Consider the following 22,250-nt stretch of genomic DNA (forward strand, 5'->3'; position numbering starts at 1 on the left):
TAGACAAATGATGGATAATGTGGTGATTGCCCAAGAGATGGTCCACACAATGAAGATTAGAAAGGGGAAAAAGGTATTGTGGCTCTGAAGCTGGATTTGGAGAAGGCCTATGATCGTATCAACTGGAATTTCCTGATGGAGAGTCTGGAGAGAGCTAGGATCCCGGACAGCCGGAGAAGGTTAATTAAGGTATGTATCTCTTCTCCTGTGTTTCAAGTTATGGTTAATGGGGATATGTCGGAGGAGTTCTCCCCGGGCCGGGGAATCCGTCAGGGTGATCCTATGAGTCCCTTCCTTTTCGTTATTGCTATGGAGAGGTTATCTCAGCTGATTCAAGATGCAATAGATAATGGGAGTTTCCACCCGGTGGCTATCAATAGCTTCTGTCCCCAGGTGACTCACTTATTCTTTGTAGATGATGTCCTTATCTTTCTGGAAGGTAATGAGGAGCAGTTGAGTATTATTATGGATATTCTTGAATGTTTTTGTTCGGCCTCTGGGCAGAAACTTAATATCCAGAAATCTAGGATGATGTGCTCTAAGAATATAAAACCGAGAGTCTGTAAAAGATTAAGTGATCTTTCAGGTATTCCTCTTACTGATTCCCTTGGAAAGTATCTGGGTATTCCCCTCCACAGTGAGAGAGTGTCAAAAGTTTCTTTTAAAGATACTTTGGATAAAGCTAATATGAAATGTGCCATGTGGAAAGCCAAGACTCTATCTCTCGCTGGCCGCCTCACGTTAATTCAATCAGTTAATTGTGCAGCTCCCAATCACATTATGCAGGCTTGTCAGCTTTCGGATCCTGTGCTTAATGATCTTGATAAGATTAACCGTAGGTTCCTGTGGGGGGAAGCTGCGGAGGGAAGAAGGATCCATCTAGTGCCTTGGAGTGAGGTTTGTCAGCCGAAAGATTCTGGTGGTCTGGGCATTAGGAAAGCTAAGGATAATAATAAAGTTTTATTAATGAAACTCCTTTGGCGTATGTGGCAATGCCCCTCCTCTCTTTGGGTTCGCCTTCTCTGTGGTAAGTATCGGAAAGACAAAATCTTCGGGGGCCCTAAGGAGAGAGTTGTCAATTGTTCCTTCCTCTGGAAAGGGCTTAGCGCCGTGTTTGTAGAGTTCTGCTTGGGGGTTGGTCTGGAGGTGGGTAATGGTAAGACCATCAGCTTCTGGTTTGACACCTGGATTGGGGATAAACCGTTAGTAGATGTGTGCAGCTCCCCCCCCGCCTAGTGATATCCGTAACTGGAGGATTGCCGATGTGGTGGACTCTGAGGGGGACTGGATCTGGTCAAAGTTTGATACCTTCTTTAGCCTGGAGACTCTCCTTAGAATTCGGGGAGTGAAGGTTAGTAATCAAGAGGAAGACATGGATAGGCATTACTGGGCGCTGACTAATAATGGAGTTTATTCTTGCAAATCTGCCTTTGAAGCTTTTACCCTCAACAGGTTCGATCCTCCCTCGGATATTTGGAAATCCATTTGGGCCCTCAAAGTCCCTTACCGTATTAGGAGTTTCCTGTGGCTGGGAGTTAAGGATAGGTTGCTTACTAATTCGGATAGGCACAGACGGCATTTGGCGGACTCAGGAGCTTGCAGTAGATGTAGAGGCCATGATGAAACTTTGTGCCATGCTCTTAGGGATTGCTCTAAGAGTAAAGAGGTTTGGAAGAAAATTCTCCCACACCATATTCTCTCTTCCTTCCTGGCCCACTCTGAGAATGACTGGTTCTCTAAAGGTATTAGTGGGAAATTACTGACTTACATGGAGCATGGTGACATTTTCTTTGCTATCATCTGTCACCAAATTTAGAAGTGGAGAAACGAGGAGATTTTTGGTAATAAAACTGTTTTTATTCCAAACTTAGCTGAGTTCTTCTCGAAAAAACTCTCTACTATTATTGAGAGTTTCAAAGGGGATTCCTTTGCCAGGTCTACCCAGAAAAGTGATGTCCATCTCGTGGGATGGAGCAGGCCGAGAGATGGGTTTGTTAAGTTGAATACGGATGGCTCCTGCCTTATCAATGGTAAAATTGCTGCCGGAGGTGTTCTTAGAGATGCGGGGGGCGCCTGGCTTTCTGGATTCACCCAGAATCTGGGGTTGGGCTCTTCCTTCTCTGTGGATCTCTGGGGTATTCTCTCTGGTATCAAGCTTGCTAAAAGCCTGGGCGTTAAGAGGCTTTCTGTGGAGTCTGATAACATGGAGGCCATCAAAATGATTTATGATAATCATGCTATTGGTCTTAATAGCCGCAACCTTATCAAAGCTATTAAAAGGCTTTGCTCTTCCTTTGAGATCTTAAAGTTCAGTCACATTTTCAGAGAGCAGAACCGAGTTGCGGATCGCTTGGCTGCGGCAGGCCATGAGGGGATGTTAGGTGTTACTACCCTTTCTGATCCCCCTATCTTTCTCTCTTCTCTTCTTTTAGAGGATAGGATTGAGGTTAGCTTTCCTAGGCTAATCCCAGGTTTTTTTTTTTGTAAGAAGGGAAGAAAAAAAAACAAACAAAAACCTAACCCGGGATCAGTCTAGGAAGACTGACCCCAATCCTATCCTCAAGAAGAGAAGGTAACAGAAAAGAAGGAGGAACGGAAAGGGTAGAAACACCTAACATCCCCCCATGCCCAGCAGCTGCCAAGCGATCCGCCACGCGGTTTTGCTCCCTATAAATATGGGAGAAGGTAAGAGAATCGAAGGCAGGACGAAGCCTCAAGATGGCTTTAATGAGATTCTGACTCTTAAGACAAACAGCCTGTCTATCCGAAATCTTGTTGATAGCCTCCAAATTGTCAGACTCCACCGAAAGTCTTTTAACACCCATGCGAATGGCGAGTTTAATGCCAGACAAGATCCCCCAGAGCTCCGCAGTAAAGGAGGAGCCCGTACCTAAGTTATGGGTAAACCCAGCCAGCCAGGCGCCACCAGCATCCCGAAGAACTCCACCAGCAGCAATTCTGCCATTACTAAGGCAGGAGCCATCCGTATTCAACTTGACAACCCCTTCCCTGGGCTTCCTTCAACCAACTAACTGGACCTCTTTAACCGGGTAGGGGTGAACCAGGGGCTCTCCTTCAAAACTCTTTGTAGAGAGTTTTTTCGAGAAGTAAAACCGGAGGTCAGGAATAAAGACAGTATTCTCATCAAATAACTCTTCATTCCTCCATTTCCACATTTGGTGACAAATAATAGCGAAGAGAATAGCCCCGTGCTCCATACTGGCCAACAAATTCCCATTAACGCCTTCAGAGAACTAGTCAATATCAGAGAACCCCATAAAGGAAGGAAGGATGTGGTGAGGAAGGACCCCTTCCCAAACCTTTCTACTATTCGGGCAATCCCTCAAAGCATGGCACAAGGTTTCCACATGGCCGCTGCATCTGCTACAGGCACCAGATACAGCCAAGTGCCTTCTGTGTCTATCTGCATTCGTGAGGAGCCTGTCTTTGACTCCCAGCCATAGGAAACTCCTAATGCGGTAGGGGACTTTGAGGGTCCAAATGGACTTCCAAATTTCCAAGGGAGGATCAGCCCAGGTTAATTGTTCTTTGTTTGTTTTTTCCTTTCCTGTTTCTACAAAAAAAAAAAAAAACTAATTTTACAAATTATTCGAAATATAAGGTTTAATTTTGAAAATTAACTAAATCAAAAGTGTTATTTGATCGATAAATTGATTATATCTTGTTTGCAAACTTTTAAACTATGAAGAGTGTCTTTACAAATCGATCATACCACAAAGTTTATTTTTGTATTTTTTTTTTAATTTGTTTAACATTAAATTTGCTTTACATTTCACTATTTATAGAAATACTCTTATTAAAATAAAAAAAAAGCAAACGGGGTTTGCTCATGAGTGTTTTTATGAACATTATAATCGAAATTTGTTCATGAATTTATAATAGAGTGTTCTACTTTCGAGCCGAATTTGTCGTGCTCTAACTCGGTCCATTTATAAATCGAACGCAATGTGATGGAGCTTTTATTAAGTTGAATGTCGAACGGCTCTCATTTAGTCCATATTCTTTGTTACTTAATTTCAGTATCAGTAATTTCAGTTCAGTAATTTCATTACTTATTATAATTATAATTATTTATTTATTATTATTATAACAATTATAAGTGGATTCGAAAAATGAGGCTTTAGCTCTCACAAAAGAGTGGCTAATTCTGAAGTGCAAGGAGTTAAGAGATCGAGAGTGGACTGTCAAGATTGTTCATACGTACCGTGAAGTTAATCAGGTGCTGACTGAATGACAAAATTAGTAGGGAATTGTCTTCTGGGTTGTTACGAGTGTGATGTGCGTCCCGTAGATCTCCAACATATTCTTACCGGAGACCGTGCTCGACGGTCAACGGAAAAAAAATTGTTACTCTAAAAAAAAAAAAAAAAAAAAAGCTAAATTAATGTTCATAAAAAAAAAAAACTAAATTAATACATAATTAAATATACTTTTCCCTTTTAAACTCGCAATGTTTTAAAATAAAAACCACCTGGATTTCCTCTCTCAACCTACAGAAGAGAACACTGGAAAAACCCTAAACCCTCTGAACTGTCTTAAGTTCAAACTTCCCCCTTCCTCGACCACCAGCACACCATGGCTGAACTCAAGCTCTCCGAAAGCCGAGACCTTACACGGATTGAGCGCATAGGTGCTCATTCACACATACGTGGACTTGGCCTCGACTCCGCCCTTGAGCCTCGCGCCGTTTCTGAGGGTATGGTGGGGCAGACTTCAGCTCGCAAGGCTGCCGGTGTCATATTGCAAATGATCAAGGACGGAAAAATTGCGGGTCGGGCCGTACTTTTGGCGGGCCAGCCAGGCACAGGAAAAACGGCTATTGCAATGGGTATGGCGAAATCTCTCGGACTCGAAACCCCCTTCGCCATGATCTCAGCTAGCGAAATCTTCTCCCTGGAGATGTCCAAAACTGAAGCACTAATGCAAGCCTTTAGGAAAGCAATCGGCGTGAGAATTAAAGAAGAAACCGAGATAATAGAAGGTGAAGTAGTTGAAGTCCAAATTGACAGGCCGGCGGTTGCTGGTGCGGCGTCCAAGACAGGGAAATTAACCCTAAAAACGACTGAAATGGAGACGATTTATGAGTTGGGAGCGAAGATGATAGAGGCCTTGGGAAAGGAAAAAATACAGAGTGGGGATGTGATTGCCATTGATAAGGCTTCCGGGAAGATAACAAAGTTGGGGAGGTCCTTTTCACGGTCAAGGGACTACGACGCCATGGGGCCACAGGTGAAGTTTGTTCAATGTCCTGACGGCGAGCTGCAGAAGAGGAAAGAGGTTGTGCATTGCGTTACTCTTCATGAAATTGATGTCATTAATAGCAGGTAATTTTTTGTTTACTTTGATGCTAGTGTTTATGAGAAAAAAAAAAGTTTCATACTTCATAGATAGGTAATTGTTATGGTTTGGGATACTCTGTCATGTAATTCCTTAAATTTGCTTTAGCTAAGAATGAATCGGTTGCTAAAGGTAATCTATTGTGTTATATTCAGCAATATATCATTTTATGACGGAGGAAATTGCATGTTTTAAGCCATTGAATTGGTTCTTATAACATGTAAACCCATAGGGGTCTTTTTTTTATTTGGGGTTTAATTTCTGTGTCCTTGAATTGAGATTTGAAGTGGAAGAATTTTGACAGATTTCCCTATTTATTCTAGAAACAGTGAATGCGTTTTTGGATTTAGTTACTATTTCTTTTTTATTGCCATTTTATGGTTGGTTGAACGTGGTATATGTCCTCGTATCGTTGGAATTGATTGTTTGCAGTGAATACGGTGCCAAATTGTTGTAGTTACTTACAGAACATTAGATCTCTGATTGTTCCTTTATTTTTATCACCAAATTTCAAGGAGAAAAAGAGAAGTCAAAATTTAGCAGCTAGTGTATTTTATTGGTTTGATGATAAAATATTAACATTTACTGAAGTGTTGAACTTGATATTCTGTGGATGATATATTGGCAGAGTTCTGCTTGTAATCATGGGGTTGTTGCCTCTATGTTTAATGTATTTTTAACTGAAACTTATGATACAAAAAGTGAAGATCTTTACAGAAGGAACAATGAGAATGAGAAGCATTTATTGACACATAGGATGTAACAAGGATAGAAAATTAGTTTTATGTCAAATTTAGCAGATCGATTGAAGCTGCAGCACTGAAATCCTGAGAGAGCTGGACAGTTTGGGAAAGCTCTGAACCAGCTTTAGTATATCTGAGGAGTGTCTTTTGCTTTGAAATCTCTCCTTTAACCTGTTGAACATTGTTATATGATTTTTGGCTTCAAAAGAATAATTTTAGTTAAGATGATGATAAGATGGTTTATATGACCTTTTGTTTCTCTTTTTAGGAGAGACAGAAAGAGTTGCATCATAGACATGGCTCGAAAGAGAAGTTAATGAGAGAGGACGGGAATATGGCTTGCCCTGCTCTCTTTTTCTTTTTTCTAACATCTCCACTTTACCCTGACATTTATTTTGACATACACAATATGAATCAAGGATGCTATAGTATGTTGACTAGAGAAAGAAAGTAAATGTTTTTTTAGTCCCTCCACTTATATTATTTAGAATGCCATCCTGTAGTAGAATTTAAGCATCCTCTACTTTTATTCTATGTTAATTTTTCCTTAAAAAAAAGAAGGAAGCAGCTGGTGGTAGATCTTTTAGTTATATTTCCACAATATATAGTCATGAATTTATTTATCCCATTCAGGTTGATGATCTGTCTAGTGCAAAGCTTTAGCATCTTACACTTCTATAATCTAGTTTATATAAAATGTGCATCACCATCTTGAGGTATGGAGGTTACACACTGCATACCTAAGATATCATCCAAGTTTTAGCTGTTGTATGCATTTGCAATGACTGAAAACATTTTCCTCTTTCAGAACACAAGGATTTCTGGCTCTCTTTACTGGCGATACTGGTGAAATCCGAGCAGAAGTGAGGGAACAAATCGACACAAAGGTGGCAGAATGGAGGGAGGAAGGGAAGGCGGAAATTGTGCCAGGTGTCCTGTTCATTGATGAGGTGCATATGCTTGACATCGAGTGCTTCTCTTTCCTGAATCGTGCTCTTGAGAATGAGATGGCTCCAATATTAGTTGTTGCGACAAACAGGGGGATAACTACAATTCGTGGAACTAATTACAAATCTCCACATGGAATCCCCATAGATCTCCTCGATCGCCTGCTTATTATCGCGACTCAACCTTATACAAAGGATGAAATCCGCAAGATAGTAGACATTAGATGTCAAGAAGAGGATGTTGATATGTCTGAAGAAGCAAAAGCATTGTTGACACATATTGGGGTGGAAACATCATTAAGATATTGCATCCATCTGATTACTGCAGCTGCATTGGCGTGTCAGAGGCGCAAGGGAAAAGTTGTGGAGAGTGAGGATATAACTCGAGTTTACAATCTGTTTCTGGATGTAAAGAGATCAACACAGTACTTGATGGAATATCAGAGCCAGTACATGTTTAATGAAGCACCTCTAGAGGATGGAGATGGAGAGGAAGATGATAGTAGTGCTATGATGCCTTGAAAGTAAATTTTAAACATTGAGAATTGGCTATTTTATTTTTTGATTATCTTAACATGCTGATCATTGGTTAAATATGAAAAGTAGCATTTCTGTGTATTTGCACTCTGGCTTTCAATATGCAGTTGTGATTCTATGATATTTTGAGCATCACTCTTCTTGCTGTTGAGCCTTTGCGTAGGATGTTGTTTGGATCCATGGAATGGAATAGAGATATTCCTGAAATGAATGGAAATTCAAATGGTTTATAGTAACAGTAGATGTCATTTTTCAATTCTTTTTGTTAAATGTGTTCCACGCAGGTGCCACGTAATTTTCTGCATCATCTGTTGTGGCATAACTCATGAAATAAAACCTGCATTATTCAAATGGCCCCTTATTCACTTCCCAACTGCCTCACTCTCCTATCCAGTTAGTTTTCAGCATCGGCAAATGTGCCATCAACTCCGTCGACTGAGACCCTCTCTTGCGAGCTCTTCGCTGGAATTTCATGACGGAGATGACCAGCCTTCTGAGAGTTGAACAGTGTAGCTGGATTAGAGAATGGGCATCAGCAAATCACATGAAAAGAATCAAAGTGGAAGCTTTTGAGAATGGGTTAGTCGAAGTGATGAAGAATTAGACTCACCATTTGCAGTTTCTGTGACAAAAGGAAGGCATGTAGTGGATCTATTTGCTTCGGAGCGAGGGTTAAGTAGATTGAAGGATGTTATGCTGATAACATGGCCGAAACTTTCCGATTTTTTTGTCATTTCTCACTCCACAGTTACGCTGGAGAATGAAAGAAGCTTCAACTCAGGAAGAAACAATAAGTTACAACGTCGGGGAAATGACGTAGTGCCCATGGGAGGAATGATGACATGGCATTTACCGTCAAACCTTAGAACTAAATTTATACATTATCCGTATTTTTAATAAGCGCAACTGTGATTGATATACATGTTTTTTTTCTCAACAATGGGAATTGGGAAGCCTTGCAAGGAATCAAATAATCCCAACAGTGGGAGTTGATCATTACAGCTCTCTTCTAGAGTTAACCATATATGTACAAGTAGGAATGAAAGAAGATGATCTCAAAAAAAATAAAGAAAAGGGTCCTACGGAGCTGTTGTACAATCTGTGCAAGTTATTGTCTTTTTAACTTGTCATTTAGTAAGAACACTAATCTTACAAGAAACTCAAATATATAATGTATGCATAGTAAATGATATTCAAGTTTTTCTTTTTAGAATTAGAAATAGAAAACTTTTAATTCTTAGAAAACAGATGACACCAAATAGAATAGTGTCCTAATTAGAACCAAAAACTCCAATCAAATTTTATTTTTACCTACTAATCTCTTTTTGTACATTAATTTCATCTTAACACTATAAGGAATTCTATGGACAATATAACTCAAATCTAAAGGATAACATTGAAAAACAAACTTCATAAACACAAGCAACAAAAGCTATTCCGCGGACACTAGCTAATGAAGCTTTTCCAATAGATTTTTAAGACATCGGCTGATGATTCTTCTCCATAGCCACACCTCCTCTTAATCTCTTCCCAAATCTTGTTTTGTCTCAATATGTCAAGATTAGGATTTCTGACAGTAAGAATTAGAAGTAGAGTTTAAGGAAATAGAAAATGGAAAAAAAATAGAGGAACACAGAATTAGAGCATCTCCAACCCTTATCAATTGAGGATTTTTGGTGATGGTTCGAGTAGTTGGTTTTTCCGACCCTTATCAATTGAGGATTTTTGGTGATGGTTCAAGTAGTTGGTTTTTCCGACCACCATCAAATATCTACACCCAAATGGTGTAGAGATCACAAATCAACCAAATTTGGTTGATGTTCCATCACATTGGTCGAAATCAATATTTTAATATTTATTGTGTTTATTATTTTGAATAGAGATAAATTATGTTACTTTAGATAATATTATTTAAAAAAAACATCAATCGCAAACCCCTAGCCCCAAGATGGATCCGCCGGAGTCTGTCCACCCTTCCAATCTGCTGCCGCCTCGACCACCAGAACCCTTCATGATTGTCAATGACCATCCACCACCTCCTCTTTCGTGGAAAGAAGTTGCGGAAGCAAAAGGAAAACCTATTGTTTCGAGGCAACAAGTCGACCTTAGAGCCAATGGAAAAATTCAAATTGAGCTCGTTGATAATGAACCCCTTAATCCCCGAGTCCGCAATGATCCTCAACTGAAACAAAAACTTATTCAACCGTGGAAACAAGCCTTAATCATCAAGTTATTAGGCCGAGACTTGAGATATGTTGCATTACAGCGTCGAACCACTCAATTGTGGAAAACGATTGCTAACTTCGACATGATGGATCTTGGGCGTGGTTTTCACTTGGTAAAAATGGATAATGAACTTGATCGTAATCATGTGATTAATGATGGACCTTGGTTAGTGTAAGGTGTTGGTCCCGTGTAACGTGACAAGATTAGTTCCAAAGAGGGGGGTTAGGAACTATTTAAAAAATTTCACGAAGGCTAACTTATATTTTCACAAAGACTTTTACTAAGTCTTTTAGCACATCGATGCTGAGTAAGGTAAGAGGCAAGCTTAGTCAACTGCTGACTAAAATTGCTTCTACCGTGAGTCAGGAGATAGCACTTAAGTCTATTCCTGAACTCAACTCTCAGATCACTCAACTCAGCGTGCGTTCTTTTTAGTGTTTTACTAGGCAGTAAGTAGCAAGCAAAATATAAAGGAGTAAAGAGTTTAGAAATATGTTACTCAGCAGACTTATCCTGGTTCGGTCTCTCCGCCTACGTCTAGTCCCCGGAATTCCTTCTGAGCTTTTCGAATCCTCTACTGAGCTCTTTAAAGGTAGAGCACAAACCGTTTACAAATAGTCACTGAGTATACAAGAGTACCTTCCTCTATTTATCTACTCAATACTATATCTACCGCTGAGTGCTATAACCAAGCAACTCAGCTTCTCCTTTCTATTCTTCTAGAAATGATAAAGTGTTTGTTCTAACAAAAGCTAAGAACACTTTCGATGAATTAAATCACTCTAGACTTTTACACAAAGATATGAATTGGTGTAAGAATTTGCTTTGCTTTTCAAGACAGAACTTCGAGTTGGGATTTGGTCAGCATTTCGACTTAATGAAGATCTGCATCGAATGAAGCATTTGAGAGGCCTATTTATAGTGACACTTGAGGCACCTATCATTTCGAATTTCGAAATAACCGTTGGAGGGAAACGGCTTCCTGTCGCTTTCATCCGATCAGTGCTCAGCGTCTTCGGCCAATAAGAATGTTGCATCTTCTATCTTCGTCAGGGATCAGTTGCTTTTGCTCAGGCTGGTCAGAGTGTCTCCATATTTTGGGAAAAGTCTTCCAGACAGCTTTCTGCTTCGTCTGAACATTTTCTTAAGTGGAAATACTTTGTCTTCAAGTTGTCCAGGCCAGCTGCTAACCTAACTTCCTTGTCGCTTGACTCAGCAGCTTCGTCTTGAAGCTATTGAGAAGGCTTCTTGATCCTTCTCTTCGTTGGGCTGCGTTTTGTTCTGCTTTGCCGCGTTTTTCTCTGCTTGGACTGTGTGGCTTTCAACAGTTGACTTGGGCTTGAATTTCTCTTGTGGGCTTTTGGGCCTTGTTCTTTTAATGTCTTGATTCTTATAAATCCAATTAACTCAACATTGAGCAAACACATTAGTATTAATAAATCAAAACATTTAAATTTAATGTGTTAGAATATTTTATCATGATGAATTAACTATTACTTAAATAATTTTGTCAAATCAAAATCATGTGGAAAGGTGTTTCAACAAACTCCCCCATTTTGATGTTGGCAAAAATATTCAATTGGAACTCAGTGTTGAGCTCCCCCATGATAGTTGACCATTTCTTAACTTCTGAGAATTCTCCCCCATAAGGGTTGAACCACTAACTTAGTTTTACTTTAAACATTTTAAGGTTTAATCAAGTAAGTCTAAGGTCAGAGTCAGAAGTAGGTCAGTACTTAGAACATTTTATCTTTACTCAGTTTTGATACTTGTTGAATGGGAAATGAAGTTCAGTTATCAGAGTAGAAGTGGACTGAGTAAGTTCATGGATGCTGAGTAGTTTTACTCAGTGGCCAATACTTGTATAATTTTTATGTTCATAAGTTTTAATTAATTTTGTTCAATGATTTTTAAGCAAGTAGACTTTTGAGAATAGTCAGCAGGAGTTCAACACAGCAGATAGAGCAAATAATAAGACAGTATAATAATGTACTCAAGTTGTGTGAAAAGATACGTTCTTATATGATTCAGATCAACAAGGAAACACATCAGCAAATAATCACAAAAACAAGCAAGTTAAGCTTAGTAGTCGCACAGCCTCAGAGACTTGCTTAATGGTGCACTGAGAGGAAGAGGAAACTAACTCTTGATCTTTGATAAGCTTAGTATTCAGCTGCTGATAGTGTTGAGTGACTTCAACAGAGGTGGCGACTGTTGAGTTCACAACAGCAATGGCGTTTATTTTTCCTTCTATGGAATCCATATGATGAATCATGTGCATGTGATGGTCAGCCAACTTGACAAGAAATTCATGCTTAGGCTATTGAGAGACCAGGGAGGTCAGAACATTCATCAGCTCCTTACGACCTTTAATTTCGGTCAGAAGTTGTGTGACGTTTGTTAGTTGAGACGGCTCAGCAGAAGCGGATTCAGCAGCTGTCTTCAGACTTATTTATATCGTTGATGAGTGCAGTGGCTGAGTAGATGATTCTTCGCCCTGATTCAGAGGCATCCAAGAATCTTAAGGGATCTACATCATTGTTATGCAGTGGAGTCTCAGAGGCCGGATCCTTGTCAACAGCAGATATTGGATTTTGAGGTTGCTGGACAGGAGTGGTGTTATTGATGCGAGCTTGATCAGAGTCGGAAGTTTGAGCAGCGGGAGCGGTATTCTCAGTGGTGGTTCTGTCAGCGGCTACTGACTCATGTACTAACTTCTCCAAATGTTGATTTGAAATATCAGCAGTAGTATTCACTTGTTCAATGTCAACCTGGAGCTGAGCAGATACTTGGGGTTGTATCTGCTCATGGTTGTCTAGAACAAGTGTGTCTTCAAGTGCTTGCTCGTTGAGTTGAGCAGCAGAAGCTTCGAACATTTGCTCAGTATAGGAGTTCTTAGGAGCAGCGGTGTCGGCAGATGGGTGGCCCATGTTGGGTTCAGATAAGGCATGTTCCTGGGAGCCAGAAACAAAGGCTTGTTTTTTGGTTCCCTGTTGTTGAGTAGGTTCAAGTGGACTTGTGCAAAAATTGAAGTTCAGACCCGTTAAGTCAATAATAGGGTCGCGGGGAGGAGAGTCATCCAGGATGTCGAAGACTTTGGGTCTGGATGACGTCCGTTTGTATCTCTTTTCCCGACTTCCCCTGTGGTGTTTGGATTTATTGGAAGGGCCAGCGGGAATCGGTTTAGTGGAAGGAAGGGAAGTATCCAGCTGAACGTTTTCATTCAATTCAGTGTGCTCCTCATGATCTACCTCAGCTTCCTTCTCAGCGGACTGAGCTTCTGGTTCATCAGCCTGCACCCCAACAGCTAAGTCTTCCTACTCAGTAGCTCTTATCCCCTCATCATCAATGTGCTCCTCGGCAGAGATTGATTTTGCAGGTTGCTTAGTGTTGGAGGGAATAGAGGAGGCAGTTGGTGTTCCTTGTTGTTGACCAGCAGAGGTAGAAACACCTCGTGCTTGGAGAAAGAAGGCATCTTCTGGAACAGTGAAACCTAGCGGAGTTGCATCCTGCATTCTCAGCTTAAGGATTGTCCTCTTTCTCAGTGGCTCTTCATCCACTTCATCAGCGTCAGGGGCTGCTCTCTTCTATGGCAACTCAACATATTTTGTCTTGGGCTGAGTAGAAGATACCCTGACCTTCTTTGCTACTAATTTAGGTGCTGACGGAGTGGGCTCAGCAGCCTTTCTCTTCTTGCCCTTGCTGGGCAGGTCAGCTTCAGCATCTTGCCCTAGTGGAGTTGCATCCTGCATTCTCAGCTTAAGGATTATCCTCTTTCTCAGTGGCTCTTCATCCACTTCATCAACTTCATCAGCGTCAGGGGCTGCTCTCTTCTATGGCAACTCAACAGATTTTGTCTTAGGCTGAGTAGAAGATACCCTGACCTTCTTTGCTACTGATTTAGGTGCTGACGGAGTGGGCTCAGCAGCCTTTCTCTTCTTGCCCTTGCTGGGCAGGTCAGCTTCAGCATCTTGGACTGCCTTACCCTTCTTGGTTTTAGGCTTGAAGTGCAAACTGTGTGTTAGCCCTTTCATAATCACCGAAGTGATTTCAGTCCCAATTTCTTTCCTTTCCTTGGCCAAGCTGACCTTGTGATCTTTGAGGATTGCGGTGATAAGGGATCCCATCCTAAGTACCCCGGTGCTTCTCTGAAATGCCCCGATTAAGAAGACGGGCATGTTCAGTGGCTTGGTCTCCAGCATATGCCATATATAGCATTTCTCGAAGTTAGAAGCTGACGATGTTGAGTTGACTTTAGGGAAGAGGAAGTTGGTCAGTATGTAGTGAGCCTGACAGTGAGTCTGAGCAAGTGAAGTGGTTGAGACCTCCCCTACAAAGCCTTTGGGCTTGCAGTACTCAGTTTCATAGTTGATATGGTTCACACCTTTTACTCTCCTCATCTTTGTCCCTTTTGTTTTCAGCTTCAGAAGAGTTGCGAGATACGTTGGGGTAATGATGATCTTGGTGCCTTTTACTGAGGTCACCATGTAGTCAATATCGTCATCCACTATCGTCAAGTTCTGGTAGAACTTAGTGACCAGCGTCGGATAAGTGATTCCGGGTAGGGAGAACAATGTTGTCCATCCATTGTCAGCAATCCACTAACAAAAGGGTTGCTCCGCTTCTACGAAGTCTTTGGAGAACCATCGTGAAATGTTGATTTTGGGATTTGTAAGATTTCTGTAAGCAGGAGTGAAGGTCCTTTCCCTAGGTTCCTTGTTCTTCTTCTTCTTTTTCTTAGAAGAAGTAGAGGTCTCAGCATGGGGATCCTGACCTAGGATGCTGACCTCAGTCATAGCCTGGTCATACTGACCATGAGCTGGCTGTTCAGATTCTAAAGAGGAAGTATCACTGTACTCCTTCTTGACTTCCTTCGGGAGAAGAAGGTTTAATGTCTAAGTTTTTGTCCTCGTAAAGGTCATTGTGGCTAGAGGAAGTTTGTTGATCATCTCCAGACATGGTGTTCTTGAGAGTTCTTGAGGAAATGCAGAAAGATTTAAGGTTTGAGAGAGAGAGAGAGAGATTTAGTGTGATTATCAAGCGTAGAAGATAAACAGTGAAAAACTTTCACTATTTATAGCCAAAGGGGAGTGATTTGATAGGTCAATGAAACAGTGGGAATTCGAACCACTCAGCGTCATTTAAGTCTGACATTAATGACAGATTACGACGCATGGTTTACTAATGATGACGCTTACATCATCCTAGTGGCTACTTAAATAAGCATGAAAACCCTAATTATGCTAGTTGATTTACTCAGTAATTGAGATACTCGGTAGTTAAGGTACTGAGTATGCGAGACAGTTCTACAACTTAGCATATAAGTTCACTCAGCATGCAAAATCATTTACCACATTTTATACTTAGTATTTATTAAAGAGGATTGAACATACCTATGGCTTCTCTCAGTATACTGAACTGCTCACGAGCCAGCGGCTTCGTGAAGATATCGGCAAGCTGCTCATCCATTGGGACGTAGGTCAGCTTGATCTCACCTTTGAGTACATGATCTCTGATGAAGTGATGCCTTATGCTGACATGCTTCATCATGATGTGCTGGATTGGATTCTTTGATAAGTCAATGGAACTTTTGTTGTCACATTTGACTTCAATCATTTTAGTTTGAACTCCATAATCATCCAGCTGCTGCTTGATCTAGAGGACTTGGGCAACACAGCTTCCAGCAGTAATATACTCAGCTTCAGTGGTTGACAGGGATACTAACGACTGTTTCTTACTGAGCCAAGACACAAGACAGCTTCCGAGGAAATGACATCCTCCTAAAGTGCTTTTCCGCTCCAGCTTGTCTCGTCCATAGTCAGCGTTAGTGTATCCAAGGAGTGTGAAATCATCAGTATTGGGATACGATAAACCTACATTCATTGAGCCTTGCAAATATCTAAGGATTCTTTTTACAGCTATGTAATGAGATTCCTTAGGGTTAGATTGATATCTTGCACAGTAACATACTGAGAACTGAATATCTGGCCTACTTGCCGTTAGATAGAGTAGAGATCCAATCATACCTTAGTACAATTTGTTGTCTACTGACTTACCATTTTCATCAGCACAGAGGACAGTGTCAGTTCCCATTGGTGTAGATATTGACTTACAGTTGTCCATCTCATATTTCTTCAATATCTCCTTTGCATACTTAGTCTGGCTGATGAAAATTCCATTCTTGCCTTGTTTAACTTGAAGTCTAAGGAAGAAGTTGAGTTCTCCCATCATTGACATTTCAAACTCAGTTTGCATCTGCTTGCTAAATTCCTTGCACATAGATTCATTAGTAGCACCAAATATGATGTCATCAACATAAATTTGTGCCAGCAGGGCATCTTTACCCTTTTTCTTAATGAATAAGGTTGTATCAGCTTTTCCTCTGACATAATTTCTAGTAAGTAGAAAGCTTGTTAGTCTTTCATACCAAGCACATGGTGCTTGCTTCAGACCATATAAAGCCTTTTTGAGCTTATAAACGTGGTTTGGGAACTTAGGATCCTCAAAACCTGGAGGCTGATTTAATATAGACCTCCTCGTTTATAACTCCATTTAGAAATGCACTCTTGACATCCATTTGAAACAATTTGAAGTTCATAAAGCTTGCGTAAGCACACAGTATTCTAATTGCTTCAAGCCTTGCCACTGGGGCAAAGCTCCCACCGTAGTCAATACCTTCCTGCTGACTGTAGCCTTGAGCTACGAGTCTGGCTTTGTTTCTGACTATGTTCCCTTGTTCGTCTAGCTTGTTGTGAAAGACCCATCTCGTTCCTATGGTCTTCTGACTTTTTGGATTTGGCACTAAGGCCCACACTTCATTCCTTCTGAACTGGTCAAGCTCCTCTTGCATTGCATCCATCCAGAACTCATCATTCTCAGCTTCTGAAAAGTTCTTCGGTTCCAGAACTGAGACGAATGCCACATTGCTGAGGTATCTTCTGAGTTGATTTCTTGTCATCAGGGTATTCTCAGCAGCATCGAGGTTGTTGCTTTCAGAGTGTCCTCTTGGGATTCTGATTTCTCTCGGTAGTGTAATGTCTTCAGCGGGTTGTGTTTCAACAATCTCTGCAGGTTTAAATTGGTCAGTGAAAATAATTTGAGTTTCGTTTTTACCTTTAGTCATTCTTTGAGGAAGTGACTCAGTGGTTGTACTCAGGTCAGCAGGTGCTGAGCTGGGATCATCTTCAGCTGTCTGACTGACCTTCTCTACAGGGTTAGTTTCATCGAACTCAATATGAACAGACTCTTATAAGACCTGAGTTCGTTTATTGAAAATTCTATATGCTTTGTTGTTTGTTGAGTAGCCTAAAAAGATAGCTTCATCAGCTTTTGAATCAAACTTAGCAAGGTTGTCTTTAGTATTTAGAATAAAACATTTACAACCGAAGGCACGAAAATATCCTATGTTAGGTTTTCATCCTTTCCAAAGTTCATAGGGGATTTTCCTCAGTATAGGTCTGACTAGAGCCCTATTGAGTATGCAGCAAGTTGTGTTAACAGCTTCTCTCCAAAAGTACTTTGGAAGCCTATTCTCACTCAGCATTGTCTTGGTCATTTCAACCAGAGTTCTGTTCTTCCTCTCAACTACCCCATTCTGTTGAGGAGTTCGAGGAGCAGAAAAGTTATGTTCAATGCCGCTGGCTTCACAGAATTCATCAAACAACTGATTCTTGAATTCACCACTATTATCACTTCGAATGTGAGCTAATTTTAGGTCTTTATAATTTTCAAGTTTTCTAACCAATGTTGAAAACATCTCAAAAGTTTCATCCTTGCTACTCAGCAAGATGACCCAAGTGTACCTAGAAAAGTCATCTACAATGACCAAGGAAAATCTCCTACCACCCAAGCTCATCGGCTGGACTGGTCCGAAGAGATCCAAGTGTAGCAACTCTAATGGACGCTTGGTTGAGACGATATTTTTACTTTGAAAAGATTTCTTAGTTTGTTTTCCATACTGACAAGCATTGCATAATTGATCCCTTTTCAAACTTAAGTTTGGGCAGTCCCTCAACTAATTGCTTTCTTGCTAATTTGGCCAGGAGGTCCATGCTTACATGACCAAGTCTCATGTGCCATAGCCAAGAATTTTGTTCCTTTGACACTAAGCATATATTTTTTTAAAAATTTCTTTTCCAAATTCAGCATAAAGACATTGTCAACACGAGGGGCAGTTAAAATCAATTCATTTGTTTTGCCCTCGAGTATTTTACATCCAGATGCATCAAATATAACTTTCCTACCGCTATCACATAGCTGATCTACGCTTAGTAGGTTATATTTAAGTCCTCTGACTAGGGAGATTGACTCAATAATAGGATTGCCACCAACGGTTCCTGAACCTACTATCTTACCCTTTTTGTTGTCTCCAAAACTTACACTTTCTCCATGTTTATGCACAAGTGTGATGAATTGAATTTCATCACCAGTCATATGCCTCGAGCATGCACTGTCAATATACCATAACCTTGACTTCTCAGCACACCTCAGGCCAACTTGCAATACATTAGTTCTTCTTAGGTACCCAAAGCTTTTTGGGTCCTCGTTTGTTAGGCTCAGCAGGTGATACATTATACTTTACTCGGTGGCGACACACTTTTGTAGTGTGGCTATTCTTGCCACAAAAGTCACAATTGATCTTTTGTTGGCGAATCCATTTCCGCTGACTAGCACCTGGGTGCTGAGCATGGTGACACACTTTTGTTGTGTGTCCTTTCTTCCCACAGAAGTCACACAGGATGTTCTACTGGGGATTCCATCTCCGCTGACCAGCAGCTGAGTACTGAGCGTTCTGATGGAAGTTTCTTTTATTCGGAACCCTGAGTTGGTTATGAATAGATGTGATGTCCTTTCTCAGCTTCTTAGAATCTGATTGGACCTCAGTGACAAACCCATGAATGATTTTTAGATTTTCATCTTGCCGGGTATTGTCCTGGAGAAGATGTCGAAGGTCACTGGGCTTGACCTCCTCAATCTCATCACATCACCTGCTGAGTGCTTTTACTTTCTTGTTACATTTTTTAACAAGTGTGTAAAGGTCACTCAGGGCATTTATTATTTCATTTCTGAGCAAAGGTAGAGTTGTTACCTCGGTAGATTATTCCTTATTGTCTGAAGCACATGAGGGGCCAGCTTGCTCAATAGGGTAGGGATCAGCAAACTCATCAGCCATGAAGAAGATGTTTGCTGACTCAGTGGCACTAGCTTCTGATGAGGATGATTCGTCACTATCGCTCTAGGTGGCCATCATTGCCTTTCTGCTGCTCTTCTTGTCCTTCTTCAATGTAGGACAACTTGACTTGATATGGCCAGTATGATGACATTCAAAGCATGTGATGGGCTTTGAGCTTTCTTTCTTATATTTGTTGTCGCTTGACTCAGCTTTGTATTTGTAATTTCTTTTGAATGGCTTCTTGCTGTACTTGTCATTCTTACGAAACAGCTTCTTCATCTTTCTAGTGAACATGGCCATTTCTTCATCATCCGATGAGTCACCATCGGTAGAGTCAGCTTTCATGACAAGAGACTTTTGCTTCTTGTCTTCAGACTTTTTCTTCACCTCAAAGTTCTTCATTGAGAACTCATGGGTCAGCAGAGATCCAATGAGCTTATCATACTTGTAGGTGGTTAAGTCCTGAGCTTCTTCAACAGCAGTCTTCTTAGCTTGCCAGCTTTAGGGAAGACTTAGTATCTTCTTCACTTGTTCTTCTTCAGTGAAGTTCTTGCCAAGTCTCTTGAGCTTGTTGATTATATTGGTGAATCTTGAGTTCATCTTAGAGATGCCTTCACCACTGTTCATTTAGAACAGCTCGTACAACCGCATATGTTGGTTCACCTTGGACTCCTTGACCTTGCTGGTTCCTTCGTAGGTGACCTCTAGCTTCTTCCAGATTTCCTGTGCTGACTCACAACCTGAAATCTTATTATACTCTGCAACATCTAGAGCACAGTGAAGCATGTTTATAGCTGGGGCATGGTTTTGCTATTTCTTGAGGTCATCCTCTGACCACTTAGCCTCTTCATTGATGACCTTTTGCCCATCAATAGTTTCATAGGGAACAAATGGGCCTTGGACTATAGAAATATATGCACTCATATTTGTTGCCTGAATGAAATTTTTCATCCTGTTCTTCCAAAAGGTATAGTTAGACCCGGAGAACAATGGAGGCCTAGAGATGGATAGTCCCTCAGAGAGTATCTGAGTTGTCTGATTTTCAGGGAGGAAATGAGTGCTGCTCTCGGCCATTATGGGGATCAGCTCAAGATAGTTATATCTTGTGCACTGAGCTGTTTAAGCTTTGATAACACTTGTTGGTCCCGTATAACGTGACAAGATTAGTTCCAAGGGGGGGGGGGTGTTAGGAACTATTTAAAAATTTTCATGAAGGCTGACTTATATTTTCACAAAGACTTTTACTAAGTCTTTTAGCACAACGATGCTGAGTAAGGTAAGAGGTAAGCTTAGTCAACTGCTGACTAAAATTGCTTCTACCGTGAGTCAGGAGATAGCACTTAAGTCTATTCCTGAACTCAACTCTCAGATCACTCAACTCAGCGTGCGTTCTTTTTAGCGTTTTACTAGGCAGTAAGTAGCAAGCAAAATATAAAGGAGTAAAGGGTTTAGAAATATGTTACTCAGTAGACTTATCCTGGTTTGGCCTCTCCGCCTACGTCTAGTCCTCAGAATTCTTTCCGAGCTTTTCGAATCCTCTACTGAGTGCTTTAAATGTAGAGCACAAACCGTTTACAAATAGTCACTGAGTATACAAGAGTACCTTCCTCTATTCTTCTACTCAATACTATATCTACCGCTGAGTGCTATAACCAAGCAACTCAGCTTCTCCTTTCTATTCTTCTAGAAATGATAAAGTGTTTGTTCTAACAAAAGCTAAGAACACTTTAGATGAATTGAATCACTCTAGGCTTTTACACAAAAATATGAATTGGTGTAAGAATTTGCTTTGCTTTTCAAGACAGAACTTTGAGTTGGGATTTGGTCAGCGTTTCGACTTAATGAAGATCTGCATCGAATGAAGCATTTGAGAGGCCTATTTATAGTGACACTTGAGGCACCGGTCATTTCGAATTTCGAAATAACCGTTGGAGGGAAACGACTTCCTGTCACTTTCATCCAGTCAGTGCTCAACGTCTTCGGCTAATAAGAACGTTGCATCTTCTGTCTTCGTCAGGGATCAGTTGCTTTTGCTCAGGCTGGTCAGAGTGTCTCCACATTTTGGGAAAAGTCTTCCAGACAGCTTTCTGCTTTGTCTAAACATTTCCTTAAGTGGAAATACTTTGTCTCCAAGTTGTCCAGGCCAGCTGCTGACCTGACTTCCTTGTCGCTTGACTCAGCAGCTTCGTCTTGAAGCTATTGAGAAGGCTTCTCGATCCTTCTCTTTGTTGGGTTGCGTTTTGTTCTGCTTTGCTGCTATTTGTTCTGCTTGGGCTGTGTGGCTTTCAACAGTTGACTTGGGCTTGACTTTCTCTTGTGGGCTTTTGGGCCTTGTTCTTTTAATGTCTTGATTGTTAGAAATCCAATTAACTCAACATTGAGCAAACACATTAGTATTAATAAATCAAAGCATTTAAATTTAATGTGGTAGAATATTTTATTATGATGAATTAATTATTACTTAAATAATTTTGTCAAATCAAAATCATGTGGAAAGGTGTTTCAACATAAGGACACTATCTGACCGCCAGGACTTAGACTCTTGATTTTTGTCCGTCAACTTCAATTATGCCCTGGATGCGACTGCCCCAACTTCCGTTGTGGTGTTATGATGAGGATTAAGGGTGCAACCGAGACGAAGCGAGTCGAACCCTAGGTAGGCTCGGTATTGGCTCTTTAATATCTCTAGTCGAGCCCTCTCGAATCGAGCTTTGACGAGCTTTGACCGAGCCGAGCTTTGACCGAATCTGGTCGAGCTTTGACCTAGCAGAGCTTTTATCGAGCTTCTAACGAGCTTTAACCAAATTCATCATATATACATAGAATAAGTAGCATAAAAAATAGAAAAGCCTTATAACATACTCCATATGAGTTTAAAATATTTATAAAGAAAAACAATCATGTTATTGTCGAGATTCAGAATAGTATATGGTACTTGTGATCGGAAAACACAAGCTCGGAGAAAAATTTCAAACAATGACATATATATTAAACTTTGTAATGTATTTTATTCCTTATCAAAACCTAATTGTCTCGCTAAAGACTCAAATGTTTAAGCTTTTTTTGTGTCATTTTTTTGTATGAGTTAAATCTTATTTGAGTTGTGAATTGTGATGAAAACTAATAATAACCAATGAAATATATATTAAATATATATAGTAATTAAAAATACTCGAGCCTGTTCGAGAGCTTTCGAGTCGAACCTGAGGAAGCTCAGACTCAACTCGTTAGTGCTCGAGCCGATCCCGAACTCGAGTCGAGCCCTAT

General features: G+C 40.6%; 1 protein-coding gene across 1 annotated transcript; it reads left to right on the top strand.

The window, feature by feature from the left end:
- The first annotated feature begins 4,488 nt into the window (after positions 1-4,488).
- LOC136230547 (uncharacterized) lies at positions 4,489-7,706 on the top strand. Its single transcript, XM_066019627.1, has 2 exons — positions 4,489-5,345; positions 6,910-7,706. The coding sequence occupies exons 1-2, from the start codon at positions 4,597-4,599 to the stop codon at positions 7,568-7,570; spliced, it is 1,410 nt and encodes a 469-aa protein (XP_065875699.1). The 5' UTR covers positions 4,489-4,596; the 3' UTR covers positions 7,571-7,706.
- The last annotated feature ends 14,544 nt before the right edge of the window (positions 7,707-22,250 follow it).

Source organism: Euphorbia lathyris, chromosome 5 (assembly GCF_963576675.1).
Source record: "Euphorbia lathyris chromosome 5, ddEupLath1.1, whole genome shotgun sequence".
In the NCBI taxonomy this organism is placed as follows: domain Eukaryota; kingdom Viridiplantae; phylum Streptophyta; class Magnoliopsida; order Malpighiales; family Euphorbiaceae; genus Euphorbia; species Euphorbia lathyris.

Excerpts from the sequence above, each read along its gene's own strand:
- LOC136230547 (XM_066019627.1), top strand. The coding sequence starts at position 4,597 with ATGGCTGAACTCAAGCTCTCCGAAAGCCGAGACCTTACACGGATTGAG. Across the intron at positions 5,346-6,909 it reads ATTGATGTCATTAATAGCAG|AACACAAGGATTTCTGGCTC; the intron begins GTAATTTTTTGT and ends TTCCTCTTTCAG.